This window comes from Armigeres subalbatus, chromosome 1 (assembly GCF_024139115.2).
Source record: "Armigeres subalbatus isolate Guangzhou_Male chromosome 1, GZ_Asu_2, whole genome shotgun sequence".
Classification (NCBI taxonomy): domain Eukaryota; kingdom Metazoa; phylum Arthropoda; class Insecta; order Diptera; family Culicidae; genus Armigeres; species Armigeres subalbatus.
Window position 1 is genome coordinate 195017582 of NC_085139.1, and position 21709 is coordinate 195039290.

The following is a 21709-nucleotide window of genomic DNA, read 5'->3' on the forward strand; positions in this document are numbered from 1 at the left end:
TTTATGATATGCTGCAAATATTAATTACAGACAAGAAAATGCTCGGGAATACAACCGACATTTCCAGGATGCTTTTCAATACTGGCTGTGCATGTGCTAAGACAAGACAAGACAAGAACGATTTTGGCGGATATAATTAAATTTAAGGGAAATATTCGACTTGGTGGATCACTTGCCCCAGCTTAACGTCGCCAGTGATAGAGTGAAGATCATTTTTAGGAAACATCCCTATTTTTCTAATTCATAAAAAAAAACGACAATACTTAGTACTTTGAGGTTCTGGCCTCCGTTGAATCACTGTGCAATGCAACTACAATCTCTGTCATGTCACCGTCAAGTGGCTTGGCCGTCCCAGTTGCCAAGCTGTGACCCAGACTTTAGAACGTTATCGTTATTTGTAACCAGCAGCCCTAGACAGCCGTGAACCTGCCTGCAATGCAGAACAGGTTTTCAAGGTCAACGAAATTCATTTGTGTACAAATGTTGTATACCTGGAGAATTATTTAAATTAGAAAGTGTTAGCTAAAGAAACATTCACAGATCTAATAAAAAATATAATCATATGTTTTGGATGTAATGTGATATAACACTAAAGTAGATTGAATTAACACAAACTAGTTCTCTTCGTTACCAATTTATTGAAACTATTTCACATTCTAGGTACTTCTTTTTTCAACAAGCTATCATAACAACGATAGTGAAGCTGTCTCATCTGTTTCCTATCCGCATTATCATACCCAATCTTTCTCGAACATAAACTAAACAATTAGAGCGCTCAACATATTTACGGTTCCGCGAAATATTTAGTAAAAACAACATCATCATCTAACTTTAACACACGATTCCCTTTTAAAGCATCTTTTTCATGTGACTTAACTGTCGTTGGAATACTTAACTGTTACTTGCACGCATAAGGTACAACGATAGGAAATAAAACGACATTACAATCAAAAGTGAACGATAGAAGCTTGCTTGGTCCTTTCGTGATGGACGATAATGGGCACGACGGAAAAACGTGTCATCATTTTCGGTTATAGGAAAATTTCTAACGACATTCACTGAAGTGTTCTCTGAATTCTGAATCTGATTAATGGCTAACTTTCTGTTTATGCATTTGAATGGAATTTCTATCTATTTACACACACTTTTCTTTTTATTTTCAACTGTCAATGTTTGCATACTTGTTTTGTTTTTGAATGCTGGATTTGATACGTTGTTTGTTGTGATTTGGCTTCTGATTTTGAACATTTTGCATTTCTATTTATTCCTACCACATTATGCCAATTGCGGGCGTGTTCGTGATAATTCTCGGCGAGAGTGAACCGGTTGATCTAATTCAAATTATATTTTGCTCATTACAGAGTAATATGCACTTGAAACTGTGTAACAAGATGTATGCTTATGGATTAATAATACGAACTTCAGTTCTAAATATTTTATACCAATAATTAAATATACCCTCCTGCTGGAGAATAATTTGTGCAGAATTTTTTTCTAAGCATAACCAAATACGAATACAGAATAAAATGTGCGAAAATTCCCAAAACAGCAATAAGTAAATATGTATTTCCAAATTTATGCATTAATTTGCAATAAGTTGTGGGTATTCTAAAATTATCACATGTTTTCTCATTATACATTTTCAAGTGAATTTTATTTACCCCACTAAACCGTCCATCCCAAAACCTTACCAGCTCTAATTATTTCGAAACTGACTAACCGATCCCCTTGAGTTTTGCCGTTCCTGTTGATGGTACGGCGGCGATGACTGATTGGGGGGCGAGGCGGCCGATTGTTGCCGTTTGAGCTGGCGCATCTGATTATGGCCTCCGGTTGAACTGGACGGTATCTGCACCGAGCCGGAACGTTGACCAAGGCCGATGCGAGGCGGAATGGCCGGCGGAGGGCCACGATTGCATGGCAACGATGATTGCTGTGGTAGTCGTCCAGTAGATCCGGTGCCCACTGATGGTGGAAGAACGGGAGCTTTGATCTTGGGTGGTTCCGAAGAGGTGGTTGAAGATATGGTTGATGAGGAGGAGCCCGATGTTGAGGACGACGGGCGTGCGGGTAGAGATGGCGGTTGCTTCAGCTGCGGAACGGGGCTCGCTGGTTGAGGTTGAGGTTGCTGCTGCGGTGGAGGTCGCTGTATAGGTGGCTGGGTTGGCTGTTGCTGCGGTATAGGTTTACTGATAACGGTCTGCAGTTTGGGGGAATTTTGCTGTGGCAAATGGGTCTGTTGCACTTTTTGACTGCTTTGCGTTGGAGGTTGAACAGGCTGTGTGGTGAGTTTTGTCGCCGGAGGTGCCGACTGGCTGATCAGCTGCTGCTGTTGGGCGGTCGTTGTTGTCAATGAGACAACCTGCTGCGATCCATGCACCGCGGGACCGGCCAATGTGATGGCGGGGCATTTCTTCTGCCATTCTTGCCCAGCGGCAACATAGGAGAATACGCAAAGCACCGAATAGCATATGTCATCGGCCTTCGTGGGGGAGGTTACGGGAAAATAGAAACAGTTTAGTGATTTCCTCTAAGCATTATTGTTGCTAATGTTAGAACTAGTTTGACGGGTCAAATCAACTGTTAGGAATTTCAATGAGCGTCAAACCACTTCGACGAGATGTTTGGGATCAAATATTTTGCAAGTTGTGCGTAGCTTGATATACATATTCTGAATCGATAAGAATCACCAGAATGAACATGAGCATGAATGAAACATGAGAAATTTTACTAATTTGTTTGAATATTTGCATCTTTCTGCTTCATTATTGGCATTACATTCACCATTTCAACATTGGCACCTCGCGGCTTAGTGTTCATTATTGAGCAGTTTAAAGTGTAAGGTTTCTAAGTCAAGTTACCATTTATACAGTCGTGTATAATGAGGCTAACACAATGATACTTCTATGTCCAGATTTAGGGCAGTCGAAAAAATAAAAAGATCTTTTGTAGAATCACAAGCGAATTCGATTTTGAAAATTTACTTGTGTCCCCGTTTGTTACAGTAATTATAAATTATTATTATAAATTGTCCTAACTACATAAAAAAAATGTTGGTGATTACAGGGATTAGTCATATATACTACGGTATGCGTAAAAATTGTTAAGAATTGATGGACCAAGAAAAAAATGCCAAAAATGACAGGACGCTTCAAAATGCTGCTAAGAATTTTATACTGCACTAAACCTTTGTTTTTAAAAATAATACCTAACATTAGATGAGAAGTAATTCGTGTTGCATTCAGTTGCCTCCCAGTTTATTTTTTATGAAAAATTCTCGCTGATACCGGACACTATTTAAATTAAATTCCAAAAAAGCCCAAGTTCATGATTATTTAACAGAATTTTCCAAATGTATGTTTAAGTTGTTTCTAGTTGAAACTTTTAAATAATTAAACCACTCGTGTTTTTTTAAACAAATGCAAGTAATTTATGCTCTTAAGTTTTCAAAATATCCTGCTCGTTCTTTTTTTGTCAACAAATGGACATGAGAAGGATGGGAATAGCTTCGAGCTACTTCGAGCTGCTCATTGGACAGCACTAATGCATCATCTTTAAGTGCCTCTACAGCTATTCGTTTGTTACAATCTTTGCATCTTATGAGTTATGAGTTCTTATGAGTTCAATGATTCCAAGCCGTAAAAAATAAGTTTAATTTCCATCGAACCATCGAGATATTCCAACATACAAAAGAGCTAGATATATTGGCGAACCCTACATCCCTACATCCTACATGACCCAAACCAGGAAAAGCTTATGTTACCATTTTGGGGAAATCCTTCCCCCAGGAATTCGAGACAATTCTTTCTCCAAGAAATCTGGTTTATTTCTTTCACGGAAGTTCTGTGAAACTCATTCCCCACAGCAAAAATTTTGGGAAATTACTCTATGGTTATCGAGAGTCTCGCATCCAAGAGTTCTGGAGAATTCCTGCGATAACTTTGCGAAATTACCATCTCGAAATCTGAAGAAATCTTCCCCCCGAAAACCTGGAAAATTACTCCGCAAGGAATTCTGGGAAACTCATACACTAGGGCTGTGGTTCTCAACCAGGAGTACATGTACCCCTGGGGTACTTTGGCTGGCCCAAGGGGGTACCTTGGACAAAAATGCGCAATGACTGATGTATTACAATTTTGATGAAAAGTTATAGATACAATTTTGGTAAATTTCGCCTAGCGATCAGGGCTGTAGGACATAAAATCAAAAGGACAAAAAGTCGAATGAACAAATTTTATTAATCTCCAACGTATCCTACCCAATTGAGACACAATTTTGAAGAATGCGTTAAAAACATGCTTATGAACTAAAATCTAGAATCTAAAGATTCGGCACCCTCTATTTGAAAGACACGAAGGCCTTTTCCTCAATCTCAGTAGCTTCGTTGCGAGAAGCTTGAAAGCCTGTTTCTAAGTGTTTCACAAACCTCCTTTTAAGCAGCTCAGAAGCCTCCTTTCAAAAACTAGGAAACCTCCTTTCAAGAGAGTGGGAAGCCTTCTTTTAGAAGGCTCGGAAGCATCCTTTCAAGACGCTCGGAAGCATCATTTCAAGAAGCTCGGAAGCCTCCTTTCAAGAGGCTCAAAAGCCTTTTTTCAAGAGGCTCGGAAGTCTCCTTTCAAGAGGCTCGGAAGCTTCATTTCAAGAGGCTCGGAAGCCTCCTTTCAAGAATCTCATAAGCCTACTTTCAAAAAGTTCTGAAGCCTCCTTTCATGCAGCTCGGAAGTCATCTTTCAAGAGATTCGGAAGCCTAATTTCAAGAGGCTCGGAAGCCTCCTTTCAAGAGGCTCGGAAGCCTCCTTTCAAGAGGCTCGGAAGCCTCCTTTCAAGAGGCTCGGAAGCCTCCTTTCAAGAGGCTCGGAAGCCTCCTTTCAAGAGGCCGGGAAGCCTCCTTCAAGAGGCTCGGAAGCCTCCTTCAAGAGGCCTCAAGCCTCCTTTCAAGAGGCTCGGAAGCCTCCTTTCAAGAGGCTCGGAAGCCTCCTTCAAGAGGCTCGGAAGCCTCCTTCAAGAGGCTCGGAAGCCTCCTTCAAGAGGCTCGGAAGCCTCCTTCAAGAGGCTCGGAAGCCTCCTTCAAGAGGCTCGGAAGCCTCCTTCAAGAGGCTCGGAAGCCTCCTTTCAAGAGGCTCGGAAGCCTCCTTTCAAGAGGCTCGGAAGCCTCCTTTCAAGAGGCCTGGAAGCCTCCTTTCAAGAGGCTCAGAAGCCTCCTTTCAAGAGGCCTGGAAGCCCTCCTTCAAGAGGCTCAGAGCCTCCTTTCAAGAGGCTCGGAAGCCTCCTTTCAAGAGGCCTGGAAGCCTCCTTTCAAGAGGCCTGAAAGCCTCCCTTCAAGAGGCTCGGAAAGCCTCCTTTCAAGAGGCTCGGAAAGCCTCCTTTCAAGAGGCCTGGAAGCCTCCTTTCAAGAGGCCTGGAAGCCTCCTTCAAGAGGCCTCGGAAGCCTCCTTTCAAGAGGCCCGGAAGCCTCCTTTCAAGAGGCCTGGAAGCCTCCTTTCAAGAGGCTCGGAAGCCTCCTTTCAAGAGGCCTCAAAGCCTCCTTTCAAGAGGCCTGGAAGCCTCCTTCAAGAGGCTCCGGAAGCCTCCTTTCAAGAGGCCTCGGAAGCCTCCTTTCAAGAGGCCTCAGAAGCCTCCTTTCAAGAGGCTCGGAAGCCTCCTTTCAAGAGGCCTGGAAGCCTCCTTCAAGAGGCCTCGGAAGCCTCCTTTCAAGAGGCCTGGAAGCCTCCTTCAAGAGGCCTGAAGCCTCCTTTCAAGAGGCCTGGAAGCCTCCTTTCAAGAGGCCTGGAAGCCTCCTTTCAAGAGGCCTGGAAGCCTCCTTTCAAGAGGCCTGGAAGCCTCCTTTCAAGAGGCCTGGAAGCCTCCTTTCAAGAGGCCTGGAAGCCTCCTTTCAAAAGCCTGGAAGCCTCCTTTCAAGAGGCTCGGACGCCTCTTTCAAGAGGCTCGGAAACCTCTTTCAAGAGGCCTGAAACCTCCTTTCAAGAGGCCTCAAGCCTCCTTTCAAGAGGCCCGGAAGCCTCCTTTCAAGAGGCCCGAAGCCTCCATTCAAGAGGCCCGGAAGCCTCCTTCAAGAGGCCTGGAAGCCTCCTTCAAGAGGCTCGGAAGCCTCCTTTCAAGAGGCTCGGAAGCCTCCTTTCAAGAGGCCTGGAAGCCTCCCTTTCAAGAGGCTCCGGAAGCCTCCTTTCAAGAGGCTCAGGAAGCCTCCTTTCAAGAGGCCCGGAAGCCTCCTTCAAGAGGCCTGGAAGCCTCCTTTCAAGAGGCCCGGAAGCCTTCTTTCAAGAGGCCCGGAAGCCTCCTTCAAGAGGCTCGGAAGCCTCTTTCACGAGGCCTCGGAAGCCTCCTTCAAGAGGCCTGGAAGCCTCCCTTCAAGAGGCCCGGAAGCCTTCTTTCAAGAGGCCTGAAGCCTCCTTCAAGAGGCCTGCAAGCCTCCTTTCAAGAGGTCCCGCAAGCCTCCTTTCAAGAGGCTCGGAAGCCTCCTTTCAAGAGGCTCGGAAGCCTCCTTTCAAGAGGCTCGGAAGCCTCCTTCAAGAGGCCTGGAAGCCTCCTTTCAAGAGGCCTCAGCCTTCTTTCAAGAGGCCCGGGAAGCCTCCCTTCAAGAGGCTCAGGAAGCCTCCTTCAAGAGGCCTGGAAGCCTCCTTCAAGAGGCTCCGGAAGCCTCCTTTCAAGAGGCTCAAGCCTCCTTTCAAGAGGCCTGGAAGCCTCCTTTCAAGAGGCCCGGAAGCCTCCTTTCAAGAGGCTCGGGAAGCCTCCTTCAAGAGGCCTGAAGCCTCCTTTCAAGAGGCCTGGAAGCCTCCTTCAAGAGGCTCGGAAGCCTCCTTTCAAGAGGCCTGGAAGCCTCCTTTCAAGAGCCGGAAGCCTCCTTTCAAGAGGCCTGGAAGCTTCCTTTCAAGAAACCCAGAAGCCTCCTTTCAAAGGTTCTGGAAGCCTCCTTTCAAGAGGCCCGGAAGCCTCCTTTCAAGAGGCCCGGAAGCCTCCTTTCAAGAGGCCTGGAAGCCTCCTTTCAAGAGGCTCGGAAGCCTCCTTTCAAGAAGCCTGAAAGCCTCCCTTTCAAGAGGCTCGAAGCCTCCTTTCAAGAGGCCCGGAAGCCTCCTTTCAAGAGGCTCAAGCCTCCTTCAAGAGGCCTGGAAGCCTCCTTCAAGAGGCTCGGAAGCCTCCTTTCAAGAGGCTCGGAAGCCTCCTTTCAAGAGGCTCGGAAGCCTTCTTTCAAGAGGCCTGGAAGCCTTCTTTCAAGAGGCTCGGAAGCCTCTTTTCAAGAGGCTCGGAAGCCTCCTTTCAAGAGGCTCGGAAGCCTCCTTTCAAGATGCTCGGAAGCCTCCCTTCAAGAGGCTCGGAAGCCTCCTTTCAAAAGGCTCGGAAGCCTCCTTTCAAGAGGCTCGGAAGCCTCCTTTCAAGAGGCTCGGAAGCCTCCTTTCAAGAAGCTGTGAAGCCTCCTTTCTAGAGACTGGGAAGCCTCCTTTCAAGAGGCTCGGAAGCCTCCTTTCAAGAAGCTGTGAAGCCTCCTTTCTAGAGACTGGGAAGCCTCCTTTCAAGATGCTCGGGATCCTTCTTTCAAGTAGCTCAGAAGGCTCCTCTCAAGGGGCAGAATAAACTTAATCTGACAATTTCTCGGACCACAGCAAGTTCCATAACTTTTCAAATACATACCTAATATTTCTTTAATTCATTCGCGAGATCAAATCAAGGTTTTCATAAATCCAAAAGCAAAATAGCCAGATACAAACCAATTAAAAAGCGACCCCAGTACACTCCAAGAACTCAGGGTTACCGTGGGGCATCAAAATCCGTACACTTAAGCACCCCAGTATATGAAAAATTCTCTACAAAATTGGAATCGAATGCAAATGAAACATTTTTCATTGATACAGATTCTCGAAGGCCTCTACTTTTAAAGTGTTCAACATACAATAAAAGCTACGAAAAACATGATAAAAAATGAATTAAATCAGCACCTCCTGAACCGAAATTCGTCCACCGGACTTCAATGGCCGTACAGCTATTTTTCAATTAAATATTCAAATTGAAGTAGACTGATTGACTAAAATACCACTGTAAATAGTTTAATACGCACCTAGAGAACCGATCCCTTAAATTTGTATTCCACTTATCTTACTTTATGATTCGCAGGTTGAAATTAAAACACATTTACTTTTGGTAGTATTACGTTCTACACGAAAACAAATGGCGGCAGATACTCCGCGTTTGGTGAGTGGCAATTTCTTTTTGATTAATGTTGTTTTAATTTCAAAGCCTACTGTTCATCTCATTAATTTGAAAGCTTACTGTCAAGTATATGAACAGGATGAGATGAATTATTCATACATTAATTATACTGAACCCTTCAATTGATTAATATCTCATGAAGTGGACGGACTTCGATGCTCTAGAAATTCTTCCTTCAAGCATTTAAGGTCACTCCTGATGGAATCCAAGTTTAAAAGTGCTCGCGTTTTCGGGGGCACACCACTCGATACGGAAGCAACGCACAACTGTCATTTTTATTATTTCACGCATGCTGCGACGCAGCAAAGCTAAATCAACAAAAATGAAAGTTGTGCGCCGCCTCTGAATCGAGTGGTGTGCCCCCGAAAACGCGAGCACTTTGGACCTTGGATTCCGTCAGGAGTGACCTTAAGGGAATTACTGGCACCTTTGGGTATTCTCTTTTATTTGTGAGGTTTTCAAGCCTACACACTTAATTTTTTTTACCGGGATCTCAGCAAAATGTTGAACTTTTACCGAGAATCGCACAGCCGTGCCCCAGCAAACATGTTTTTTACCGAGATTTCTGTCAAAATTGCTGATAATCAGCAAATAATTTGCCGAAAATCAGCTAACAAACGCTATTTTTGCCGGAATATCAGTTATTTATTTTGCTGGCGCACGGCTGTGCGGATTTTTGCCGAGCTGCAGAAATAAAAACTGAGTGTGTATTAACCAGTTTTGCATTCCGTTATCATAAGACTAACTTGATAATGCTCAGATACATGGGGAAGTCCAAAAAATTCCAACACCGTGGCATTATTTGAACCAAGATACAGAACTTCGTCCTTCGACTATTGAAGAAATCCATGGAGAAACTCCATGAGAATCTACTGGAGAAATCTTCGGAGAAAATAGTAGAAAAAATATACTGAATAAAATCATGGGCAATCGTTATTTAAAACTTCTCATGGAGTTCCGCTTCTTTGGGTGAAAGTTGCAAAGTTCGAAGCTTAGTAGGGAAAGCACCGGTCTAGTGTACTGGTTTCGTGGGATTGCGGTTACCCTCCAATACCTTTCCCGATATAAATCCATCACGTGTTGTACATATGCATAAATCGAGTTTCAAATATAGTAATTAATTTTCACTCCGGGTGGCTTAATACTCGGAACATAGGAAATTAACTATGAATGAATTGAAAGACAAGATAGTTAATGCCAAAATGATTTTTATTTCCGTTTTCAAAATGGGGGCTCGTAACAAAAGAGTTGAATTAGAATGTATGCCGATATTTTTCCAAGTTCCAACCTAACTGCCGTCGAAAGTTTTGTTTTATTCGTTCGGGTTGGAGCTCGTTTCGCACTAGCGCCAAACCCCATAGCTGTCGGGTTCATATAAGGGAATAACACGCCAGGGTAAAAACAAAACTGTCCATTAGACCTCTTCCTTTCTTTGAAAAAATATCCAAAATTCAACCGGAATCAATTCTTATGCTAAAGTACATTCTCATCAGTACAGATCATTAAGCATATTTATGGCTTGTTGCTGTGAAAAAACGAAAGACTCTGGTCATTGTTATGAAAAGTTGTTCAAATTTTGCTTGGCCAATAAAACAATCTTTAGGGAGGTCAAAACATACAAACCGCCCTGCAGAATAAAAAAGGTTGTCAATCCAAAAAATAACTCACCACATAAAGGTCTTTTGTCTAGAGGATCTATACTAAAAAATACGCTAGAACAAAACTACTTTAGTTCTCGATAAAACAGGGGGTGATCAAGTCTCCCCGGGGATCAAGTCTACCCACCTTCCCCTACTAGTACATAATATAATAAGATTCAGAATATATAACCTTTCAAAAATATTAGAGCCCAAACAAACCGTTCCTTTAATAATATCATTGAACACATTTTTAGTTTTACAAAAGGAAGAAAATCAAACAATATCTACTCTGATAAAAATCAAAACCAAAACTTCAACGACGCAAATGCAGTAGCAATTAAACATAGATGTATACAGAAAACTAGAATCTAATGGATGTATTCCACAACATTGTTAACTTACTTTCTGAGGAGACGTGTAGAGGACAGAGAGAAGCCTATAGTCACATTCAACAGATAGCACGCACAAAACGCACACTTCTTTTTAGTAGGTCTAACATGCATGGATTGCACCCGTTCATCTTCTGACCGTCAGAAATGAACAAAATAGTTCTTTATAAAGAATAAACGCCTTAATTACACCAGTTTCTTAATCTCTGCCGACTACTAGAACTTAACATGGCGAGGCACTTGCTAGAAAGACGTGTGATATGTTTTGTGTGTTTGTGGGATGCAGTGGCGCGGCATTGTGTTTAGGCCTTAGGACTCCGTCAATGGTCTCTTTTGGTCGTGGAGCAGTTTCTTTGCGTGACGGATGGAGAAGATTCGGTGCAGACTGAGCGCGGCTTCGTTTGCCTTTTTGTGATACAGTACAGTGTGTGTAGTTCACGCACATGGACGATTTTGGGCAGGTTTGGTAGCAACACCACCGGCAATCGGTGGAAAGTAAGTTAGTTGAGAGACATTAGAGATAGTAACTTCGATCGGAAGCATGGTATAGTATATGTACACATGAAGAGTTCGAGGGCAAGGCTGGAAAACGAAGGGCATTGCGGGAAGGATTCAAGTATGAGGCTGAAGCAAAGCAAAGATGGCAAGGCAGAGTAGAAAATAATGTGCTGTAAATTAATGAACAATACGTGCTGTATAGTCTGATGTAATCTGAGTTTCATGAGTATTTGTTTATTCTAATAGTATTCCGTTATTTGTTTAAATTTGCATTGGTTAAGTACCACCACAATCTTGCCGCCACAAGCAAAATTGTTCCATATTGCTATGGATTTCATATCAATATGGAACAGTTATGCTTGCGGCGATAGTATAGTTGTAAAGAAGTCAGTTCAAAAATATTGTTTTCATTGAATATTCAGGTATAACCCGATCATCAAGGCACATCAAGCATTTATTTCAATTATACCAATAGTTATTATTTAAAACAACGTGTTGAATAGTTAGATAATTTGATGAAAATGTTTCTTTGACCAGTTTAATTTCATATCAAATTTATAACAACATTGGTTATGTATATTTTCACCGCAACTGAATGGCCGACTAGAAAACAACTCAAGTACCTGGGGTTGATCATCTGCGATGATGGCTACTAAAACACAGTGGTAAGGCATTGGCTAGAGCGCTGCATACAAATTTGGGGGGAGAAAGTTCTGCCAGAAGAGTGGGTGGCAAGTAGGGGAGAACAGTGCATAATGCACCCACGATGCATTATCACTCATATAACCTTTTGTTGGACATTTATGAACGATTATTACCATTACAATTCATTATTAGATATTCATTATTGAGCTGCAATGGAAAAAATGAGCGCAAACCTTTTATTTTTACTTGAATTCAACGATTTGCGAGTTATTCACCTCACGATAAGATTGTCGTTCAATTCATTAAGACAAAACAAACAACCATGCGTTCACCATTATTTTACATGCAATTGAGTCATTTTATATCACTATTCGGGCGTTTTGCTCCAGGCCCATTTTTTAAACTGACTTAAAATGCGTTAGAAAGTCACACAAACCTTGTGGTTTTGAATAAGAGATCATTGTGAAATGTAGCTAGTTTTGTAAATTTTGTATCTATACGTTGAAATGGTTCGATATTCTTGTTTATATTGGAGAAAACATCGAAAAAATTTGAAGGGTGCATTTTGGACTGGACTCATATCGTGTGACATTTCTTTAAAAAAAATATAAGCTGGATCACGGTGCGATTTCATCGCAAAAAAGCCACCAACAATATACCGTTTTGACTCATATTATGAACAATTAAAGCACATTTTTTACTTCGGCACATGACTTAAAATATATTACTAGAACTATTGTTCCGAAAGAACAGAACTTTCGTATAAAAACAGAATCGGGTGTACTTAACTTACTTAACAATACTTAATGATTTTAGTCATCCAAATTTTGTCTCAAATTCCGAACACTTTGATTTAAATTTTGAACACCATTAAATGCACTAAGATGCAGTAAGATGCAAAATCTCAACGTTATCCCATTGCACAGTGGGGAAAATGCGACCCAAAAAGGTACCTATTAATGCGGCTACTTGCTGCGCCGGAAAAATACCTTTCCTAAAGGGAAAATCCACGACAAATCAAATGGTGCTATTGTCATTCGCCGGAAATTATGGGAACTGGCCGTTTTGCCCCATTTACCCCTAAAAATCATATTTTTTCTATGACAGCTACAATTTAAAATCGATTGCGGCTAACTATTTCTATGTTTTCTGATGTCATAGAAAACTACGATTTTCGTGGGTGAATGGGGCAAAATAGCCACTTCCAGTAATTTTTCAAGGCCGGAATTCATACCATTCATATTTTCTACTAACTAAGCATCAGAAAACATAGAAATAGACAGCCGCAATTGATTTTAAATCGGAGCTGTCATAGAAAAAATACGATTCCGGGGGTGAATGGGGCAAAACAGCCACTTCCAGTCATGGTTTAAGGTCGGAATAGATTCCACTCATATTTTCTACTTAATTAGCATTGGAAAACATAGAAATAGTTAGCCGCAATCGACTTTAAATTGTAGCTGTCATAGAAAAAATATGATTTTAAAGAGTAAATGGGGTAAAACGGCCAGTTCCCATAATTTCCGGCGCATGAAAATAGCACCATTCGATTTGTCGTGGATTTTCCCTTTAGGAAAGGTATTTTTCCGGCGTAGCAAGTAGCCGCAATAAATAGGTACCTTTTTGGGTCGCATTTTCCCCACTGTGCATTGTTGGACAATTATGATTTCCTTGATCTGTACGCGATAAAAATTTGTTTATGTATGCAAAAATAACGAAATGTTGAAGATACATCTCCATGTAACGAGTGTTCGGAAGTGTGAGGGATTTGAGTCAGAACAGTACTCTTCAGTACATGTTGAGCCTTCGACAAACCCATATTGCAAGTGAACTCGTGGGGTAGTACCAGGTGGGATTCATGGGCGAATTCTGTGGACGGGATGTTCGCCATACACCAAATACTGCAGAAATATCAAAACATCATCTATGAATTAACTTCGAAAACACATTCGACACTATAGATCGGGATCAGCTGGTAATGGAAAAATTCGGATTTTCGGATGAACTAACACGATTGGTAACGGCGACGATACCGGCCAATATCGCTGACTTCTTGTGTCTCCAAGGTCATGCAGAGGTTGATAAATCAGTGGCTTAGGGACTTTAGTCCCGGTCCATGATACGGTATGGATACATATTTCGCAAACGTGAGAGACGTACTGCAAAACGCCTACAACGACGGCAAGCGCGCGGATCTAGTTTCGTTTGATATTTCCAAGGCATTCAACAGGACTTGGACCTCCATTGTCTTGCAACAGTTGAAATTGAAAGATTGGGAGTTTTCCGGAAACCTCCTTGCTTTGATCCGGTATTCAAAATTTGAAATCAAAGTTTTTCGTTGGGTCAACTCAGTGGGCTTTATCATGACAGCCAGTAAGTGCGTTCGAGGACATGTAGGAAGGTGGAGGCATCAGCTGTCCGGATCGAGCCTTAAGCTGGGTGACCATCCCATCACCAACATAAAGCTCAGCTTAGGCTGACGACTTAGATAAAGCAAAGTGATGAGACGGAGGAAAAGTTAGCGCTGGCGATTAAGCTGACTCTAACTATTCCATGGAAATCGCCTAGCACTGGCATACTGAAAGCGAGTAGAAGAGTTCGTCAAAGCAACGAGGTTTCGACGCTAGACATCGCAGTAGATCATTACGTGTGTGGTTGAAGTAATCCAGCGAAAAATATCAATGTCACGCGAAAACTGTACAGAACTGTACGATTTTTCAAACGCTTTCAGTTTACAGAACGCTTGCCTCGTCACTTCTCTAAACTCCAACTCGTCGTCTCTTATATTCTCGTTCACTATGGCATCGGCCTTAGACTGACTGTATATGTCAATGGTTGTTACTCCGTGATTGATCAGAACTGGTGTTAATTGTACTATGATCAGTCTTGTAAAATGTCATCTGCATGTCATTTGACTTATTTATTCATAACTTTCTTCAGAAGCCAAATTTACTTCATAATTTTAGATGCACTCATAAGGCTTGTACAGTGCTATATGTTTGTCCAAGAGTTTATCGCTCTAAAAATACACACTTAATTTTTTTTACCGGGATCTTAGCAAAATGTTGAACTTTTACCGAGAATCGCACAGCCGTGCCCCAGCAAACATGTTTTTTGCCGAGATTTCTGTCAAAATTGCTGATAATCAGCAAATAATTTGCCGAAAATCAGCTAACAAACGCTATTTTTGCTGGAATATCAGTTATTTATTTTACTGGCGCACGGCTGTGCGGATTTTTGCCGAGCTGCAGAAATAAAAACTGAGTGTGTAACATCTGAGGCTGGAGAGTGAAATCTCTTCAAAATGTCACGTGTCATTTGACATAATGTCCGGAGGGATTCCCGGAGGAACTTCCGGAGGAATTCCCGAAGGAACTTCCGGAGGAATTCCCGAAGGATCTTCCGGAGGAATTCCCGGAGGAACTTCCGGAGGAATTCCCGGATTAACTTCCGGAGGAATTCCCGGAGGAACTTCCGGAGGAATTCCCGGAGGAACTTCCGGAGGAATTCCCGGAGGAACTTCCGGAGGAATTCCCGGAGGAACTTCCGGAGGAATTCCCGGAGGAACTTCCGGAGGAATTCCCGGAGGAACTTCTGGAGGAATTCCCGGAGGAACTTCTGGAGGAATTCCCGGAGGAACTTCCGGAGGAACTTCCGGAGGAATTCCCGGAGGAACTTCCGGAGGAACTTCCGGAGAAATTATCGGAGGAATATTCATTTGGAAATTCCCGGAGGAACTTCCGGAGGAATTCCCGGAGGAACTTCCGGTGGAATTCCCGCAGGAACTTCCGGAGGAATTCCCGGAGGAATATTCATTTGGAAATTATTTTCGGATTTTCCTCGGTAACTACTTTGAAGTTTCGACAAATGTATGGAATTTTCCAATTTCGTTTATTTGGTAGGCTCAGGCGTGTATAACACTTTACGGAGCCATTGTTCTTTGTGATATATACAATCAATATCATTTTATTATACGGTTAGTAAGAGGGGGGTAGAAGCCAGCGTACTCGTGGTGACTCGAGGTTAGTTAACAATGTTTAAGGATGGACGGGGCTTAGGATTTGGGATCAGGAAATTTCAGTTTCTCATCCGGGCATTTGGCGTCAGTGACGATGTGGCGTGTCGTCGTGCTCGAGGAATGGTTCGACTGTGAGCATCTTCCGGATGGCAAGAGCTATGGGCTCTACGGAACAAAAAGGCAGAGACAGAACAAAAAAACTATAAAGAAAAAAAAAAAAACAAAATGTTAGATTTTGATGTCAGAAGCACAAAGGAAACTATAAATGGCCTGCATATAGACAACATCACGATCTCCCAAAACACCGCGAACTTCCCTGAAGGGTTGTTTACCTCGGGCCACAAGGGTATCCAATAATTGCTCTCTGGAGGCGTCATTTTCCGAGCAGGACCAAACTACGTGATCGATGTCATCATTACCGGCTCCGCACCTACATAAGTTGCTATCGACAAGGTTTATTCTGTACAGATGTGCGTTTAGTGAATAGTGATTAGACATAAGTCTCGACATCACGCGAATGAATCCTCGACTTAAGTTCTCACCTCTGAACCACGCTCGCCCAGAAACTTTTGGAAAATAGCCACCGTCCAAGTTCGTTGTGTGTCCAATTACTTTGCCAACTTTGAAGAGTACTGTGACGAACTAATGGGAAAAACTCGTTGCTCGAGTATTGTCTATCATAAACTTCACCTTCCTGTGCACCCACCTTTGACAGCGAGTCTGCCTTCTCATTGCCGTAGATTAAGCAGTGAGATGGGACCCAAACAATGGTAATCTTAAATGATCTTTCGACCAAAACCATCATCAGCTCTCTTATGTTTGTAAGAAAGTAAGATGCGTGCTTAACAGGTTTCATCGACCGAAGTGCCTCGATAGAATTAAGACTATCTGAGAAGATGAAATAATGGTCTACGGGCTGATTGGAAATTATCTCCAAAGCGAAGTTAATTGCTGCCAGCTGAGCAACATAAACCGAACACGGTTCCTGAAGTTTTCGGAATGGTTGAATTTACATTGAAGACACCGAAGCCAGTGGATCCGTTGATGCAAGAACCATCAGTGAAATATCTGTTGTTGCAATTGACATGTTCATATTTTTCTGAAAAAGGAGGGAATAGATATTTGTCGAAGATGATCTGGTATTCCTTGAATAGCATGTTTCATGGACAGATCGTATACAATTGAGGAACTGTCGTTGGTGAAGTGAACTCGAGGTGGATTATAACACGGAAGGCAAAGATCTGAAGAAATGTAATTGAGATAGACTCTAAGGAATCTTGAACGACAAGTCAGTTCAAGCATTTTATCGAAGTTATCTAAGACAAGTGGGTTACTTGTTCCACATTTGACGAGTATTCTAAGTGAGAGCTCCCAGTAACGGTGCTTTAAAGGAGTGACTCCAGCAAGCACCTCCAGGCTCATGTTATGCGTCGAATGCATGCAGCCAAGGGCAATACGCAAACAACGATACTGAATTCGTTCCAATTTGATCAGGTGGCAATCAGCTGCTGAGAGGAAGCAGAAAGAGCCATACTCTAAAACAGAGAGAATAGTCGTTCTATAGAGTTTGATGAGGTCTTCCGGGTGAGCACCCCACCATGTTCCGGAGATAGAACGTAGAAAATGGATCCTTTTCCGGCATTTTTGTATCAAATACTCAATGTGGAGTTTCCAGGTGCATTTGGAATCAAACACGACCCCTAGGTATTTAGAAGATAAAGATTGGTTGATGTCATCATTCAACAGCTTTAGTTTCAGTTGAGCAGGGTACCGCTTCTTAGTAAACACAACCAACTGAGTTTTTTGCGGTGAAAACTCGATCCCTAAATGTCTGGCCCAAACAGTCAGATTATCTAGGGTACTTTGCAATAGTCCTTGCAAGACAGCTGCACATGGACCTCTTAGAGAGACCACGGCATCATCTGCAAGTTGTCTGAGCGTGCATTGTCCTTCCAAACAATTGTCAATATCTTTAACATAGAAATTATAAAGCAAGGGACTTAAACATGATCCTTGGGGAAGGCCCATGTAGCTATTTCTGGAAGTTGTCAGAGTGTCGAGTGTGAAGTTCATTTGTTTTTCTGACAACAAATTATACAAGAAATTGTTCAAAATAACGGGTAATCCACTACTGTGCAGATTGTCTGACAGTACTTCTATGGAAACTGAATCAAAAGCGCCCTTAATATCCAAGAATACTGAAGCCAATTGCTCCTTGTGCGCAAAGGCCAGCTGAATATCTGAAGAGAGCAACGCTAGACAATCGTTTGTTCCTTTACCTTTTCGAAAACCGAACTGAGTATTTGAAAGCAATGCATTTTCTTCGACCCAATGGTCGACTCTTGAAAGGATCATTTTCTCTAATAACTTCCTCATGCATGATAGCATGGCAATCGGTCGGTATGAATTGTGATTAGACGCTGGTTTCCCAGGCTTTTGAATAGCTATTACTTTGACCTGTCGCCATTCAGGTGGCACAATGTTGTACTCCATGAAACAGTTGTACAGGTCAAGTAATCGTCTTTTTGCGATATCTGGGAGGTTTTTCAGAAGATTGAATTTGATGTTATCGCATCCCGGAGCAGAGTTATTCGATGAAAGAAGAGACATAGAAAGTTCCAGCATTGAGAATGGTCCACCCAAAGAACCGGGATCAGTGACTGATTCTCGAAATAGCGGTTCTGCTGGTACGGAATCTGGGCAGACCTTTTTTGCGAAGTTGAATATCCATCGATTGGAGTATTCTTCACTCTCATTGGTGGAAATGCGGTTCCGCATGTTGCGAGCCGTTTTCCAAAGTGTTGTCATTGAGGTTTCTCGTGATAGTCCCTCGACAAAACGTCGCCAGTAGCTAGGTTTTGTTGCCTTGAGAAGATTTTTGAGTTCTCTTTCGAGTCTCAAATACTCTTCAAAAAGCTCGGACCTTCCGTGTTTACGGAAGGCCTTGAAGGCATCAGATTTCTCAGAATACAACTTAGTACATTCATCATCCCATCCAGGAGTGGCTGGTCTTCTGATGACAGATGTATTTGGAACGCGTCGTTTCTGAGCTTCTAGTGCGCTTTTTTGAATCAACTCAGTAAGGAATCGATATTCATCCAAAGGTGGAAGAGTATCAGTTGATTCAATACCAATTTTTACCGCCGATGCAAATTTTTGCCAGTCAATGTTCTTTGTGAGATCGAAAGGAACATTAACTGGCTCAGATTGTTGATAGCCACTCTTAATTGTGGTGACTATCGGCATATGGTCACTACCATGGGGATCTTGAATTACCTTCCACGTGCAATCTAATGATAGTGAATTTGAACATAAAGACAGATCAATACGGCTTTGTTGACCATTTGGTCCTATTCGAGTTACTTCACCAGTGTTCAAAATATTCAAATTGAAATCGTCACACAAATCATAGAAAATAGGCGCTCTATAATCGTCATACGTTTCGCCCCAACCAATACCATGTGCGTTCATATCACCCAATATCAATACTGGAGATGATAGGAGGGAGACTGCGCTCCAAAAATGTCGACGATGAATAGAGGCATTTGGAGGAATGTACACTGAAGCTATGCAAAGATCTTTATTCTTTACATTTATTTGGCCATTAACCATTTATTTGGCCATCTCTAGGCCATTAACAGTCGGAATGGGAATTTTGTAGAAGGAGTAGCATTTTTTGATCCCCAAAAGAACGCCACCATAATGATCATCCCGATCTTGGCGAATAATATTAAAATCGTGGAAGTTGATTTCATCTTCAGAAGAAAGCCATGTTTCACAGAGTGCAAATATATCGCAATCGGAATTGCGAATCAAAAACTTGAACACGTCTAATTTATTTTTCAGACTATGACAGTTCCACTGCAGCACAGTGATTGTATCTTGGGTATTGGCCGTATTATCCATCGAAAGATACAATTCCTGCAAGAAGGGCCATGAAACAGTCAATTGCTTCAGATAACTTTCCACTGTTGGTATGAAAAGGTCAATGATAGGCCTCAATGAATTCGGAATATTGAATAAATTCAAAAACGGTCCACAAGGTCCTTAAAGGAGATCAATCCTCGCTTGGACGGAATACTTTTACTAGAAGTGCGAATTACTTTTTTCTTTCGTTGATTCTCCTAGCCGGATGTTTCTTCGAAACATCGGATTTTGGCAATGGCGGGAATGCCTTACTGCAACTAGGATCAAAAGAAGCAGTAGGGACAGGTTGCTTCGGGATTTTAAATAAACCCCCATAACCTTCAGATTTTGCCAAGCTTTTATGGATGATTTTTGTTCTCTTGCGGCGCGATCCCGGGGAAGACGGTTGCTTCCTCTTTTCGGGCACGTGTACCTCCGCAGGATCATCCATATCGGCAGCGTCAGAGTCCAATTCATCAATGGATATGGAATCATAATAGTCACTTACACGAACGGTGGCTGAAATAGCAGTCGATGCAGTGGCTGTGGCGGATGTGTCTTGCGACTTAACCATTTCCGCATACGACTGCTTGGAGCGCTGTACCAACGAGCGCTTCACTTTTTGGGTGCGCTTTTTGTACACCGGGCATTCCTGCAAACCATGGGGAGGATTCAAACCACAATAAGCACATTTTGTTGCCTGTTGCTGGCAGGACTCCTCCCTATGCCTTTCAGAACATTTGCCACAACGTGGTTTGTTGTTACAAAATCGTGCAGTTTGACCAAGTTGTTTGCAATTGGTAGAATTAAATACCCTTGGCACAAAAAGACGCACCGGAAATAGCATGTTTTCAATATCAACATATTTTGGGAGCATCGAACCGGCGAACGTCACCCGAAGCGAACCTGACTTGAATATACCTTCTTTCCATCTACCGTGGCTGCTGAATACAATTCCTTGCAGTCCAGAATCTCCACGGTCGACTCCATTGCATTCTTTAGGCGGCCTTTTCCGCAAGTACATCCTTGCAAGTCAGGCTCGCTGCGTTGATCACACCTTCAATTTCGACCTCTCGCGAGGGGACATAAACCATATATTCAACATTGTACGCCCTGTCGCCAGCAATTTCATTCGCCACCTGGTATGTAGGTGCGGTGATGCGTAGTTTGTTCCTGTTGATCTGGCTAAAATCAAGCTTCGGAAAACGACGCGTCAAATCTCGTTTAATGCCGAGAAAATCTAGGCTTTTTACTTTCTGCCGAAAGTAAACAACCCAAGGCCCAGGCGAAGCCGCATGGTACAATCGAGTGCGCCCTCCATCTTTAGCAGGCACATTGCCTTCTCCAGTCTCCTCCTCCATTCTCACCCCGCAAGGTGGAAGGATAATTTTGCTTATACTAACTTAAAACTTAAAAAAACTTTAAAAAAACTAATTCGATTAATTCTAAGCAGTCCCACTCTGTATCAAACAGAAGGGAGAACAATAAAAAGTTTTGCCACTTATCTGCCCCTGCTGCTGTAGGTAGCAGCAGTAACAATAGCCTGCTTCACTGGCGTCGCCAGAAGCAGCTACTTCACTCGCCGACAGCGATCGCCTTGGATCCGTAGGTAGGAGCACCACACAATAGCCTTTTCACTACCGAACACGATCCGCGATGAGACACAGCACACACGTCTGGCTCGTTCGAACTATCGGCACGGAATCTAAATGTATGGAATTACCAAGATAAGCTCTTTGGAATTCCCAAACAAAATTGTTTGGTATTTTAGCAGAAAATTCGTGATGAGAAACTCGAAATTCTTCTAAATTCCTACAGGAAAATCTCCGGAATATACATGGAAAGTTCCTGTCGAGTTGCTGTTGAGTATTCTTCGAAATTTACTTCATAATTGTAGGAGAGTGCGACTGGTAAAATGGGTGTTTTAACGTTGGCTTTTTTAGACTAAAATAATTAACGCGGCTAGTTTTGCATGGCCAACGATAAAACAGTAAATTCCTAAGAATTTCTGCGGGAGACTCTAAGGAGTTTTCAAAGAAAATTCTCTGGAATTTTCATGAGAAAGTCTCCGGAATTTAAACGGAAACTTTTCCGTTTTTTCTTTGTTTTTTTTTCCGAAAATTTCCGCGATCTCAATATAAAAAAAATCTTTGCATTTCAACGGAAAATTGTTCGGAATTTTTAGGGATTTTTTTTTGGAAATTCTTTGTACAATATACGTTCGACAACTGAAAGTAATTTAACTGTAATGCTTCCTAAGTTATCTAGTTATCGGACCGCTAAACTTCGAAACGATTTCAAAATCAATGATACCTGCAATGTACTGCACAATCACATGAACTTCTATTGCATCTGGGGTTGTCTGACGTGACAATCGTTGGACGTTTGGAACGTTTAGAACGGCATTCGCC

The 21709-nt window shown here is 42.4% G+C and overlaps 1 protein-coding gene across 8 annotated transcripts in view; it reads right to left on the minus strand.

Annotated features, from left to right (window-relative positions):
* Positions 1 to 618: 618 nt before the first annotated feature.
* Positions 619 to 21709, minus strand: part of LOC134205646 (MAP kinase-activating death domain protein) — a 129609-nt gene continuing 108518 nt past the window's right edge. For 7 of the 8 annotated variants that reach the window (XM_062681096.1, XM_062681097.1, XM_062681098.1 and 4 more), the window contains one exon: positions 619 to 2482. In XM_062681096.1, the coding sequence (XP_062537080.1) occupies positions 1697 to 2482 (786 nt within the window). In that variant the 3' untranslated portion in view covers positions 619 to 1696. Of the gene's footprint in view, positions 2483 to 10244; positions 10637 to 21709 lie in introns of all 8 variants that reach the window. The other variant, XR_009978167.1, reaches the window with a different exon arrangement.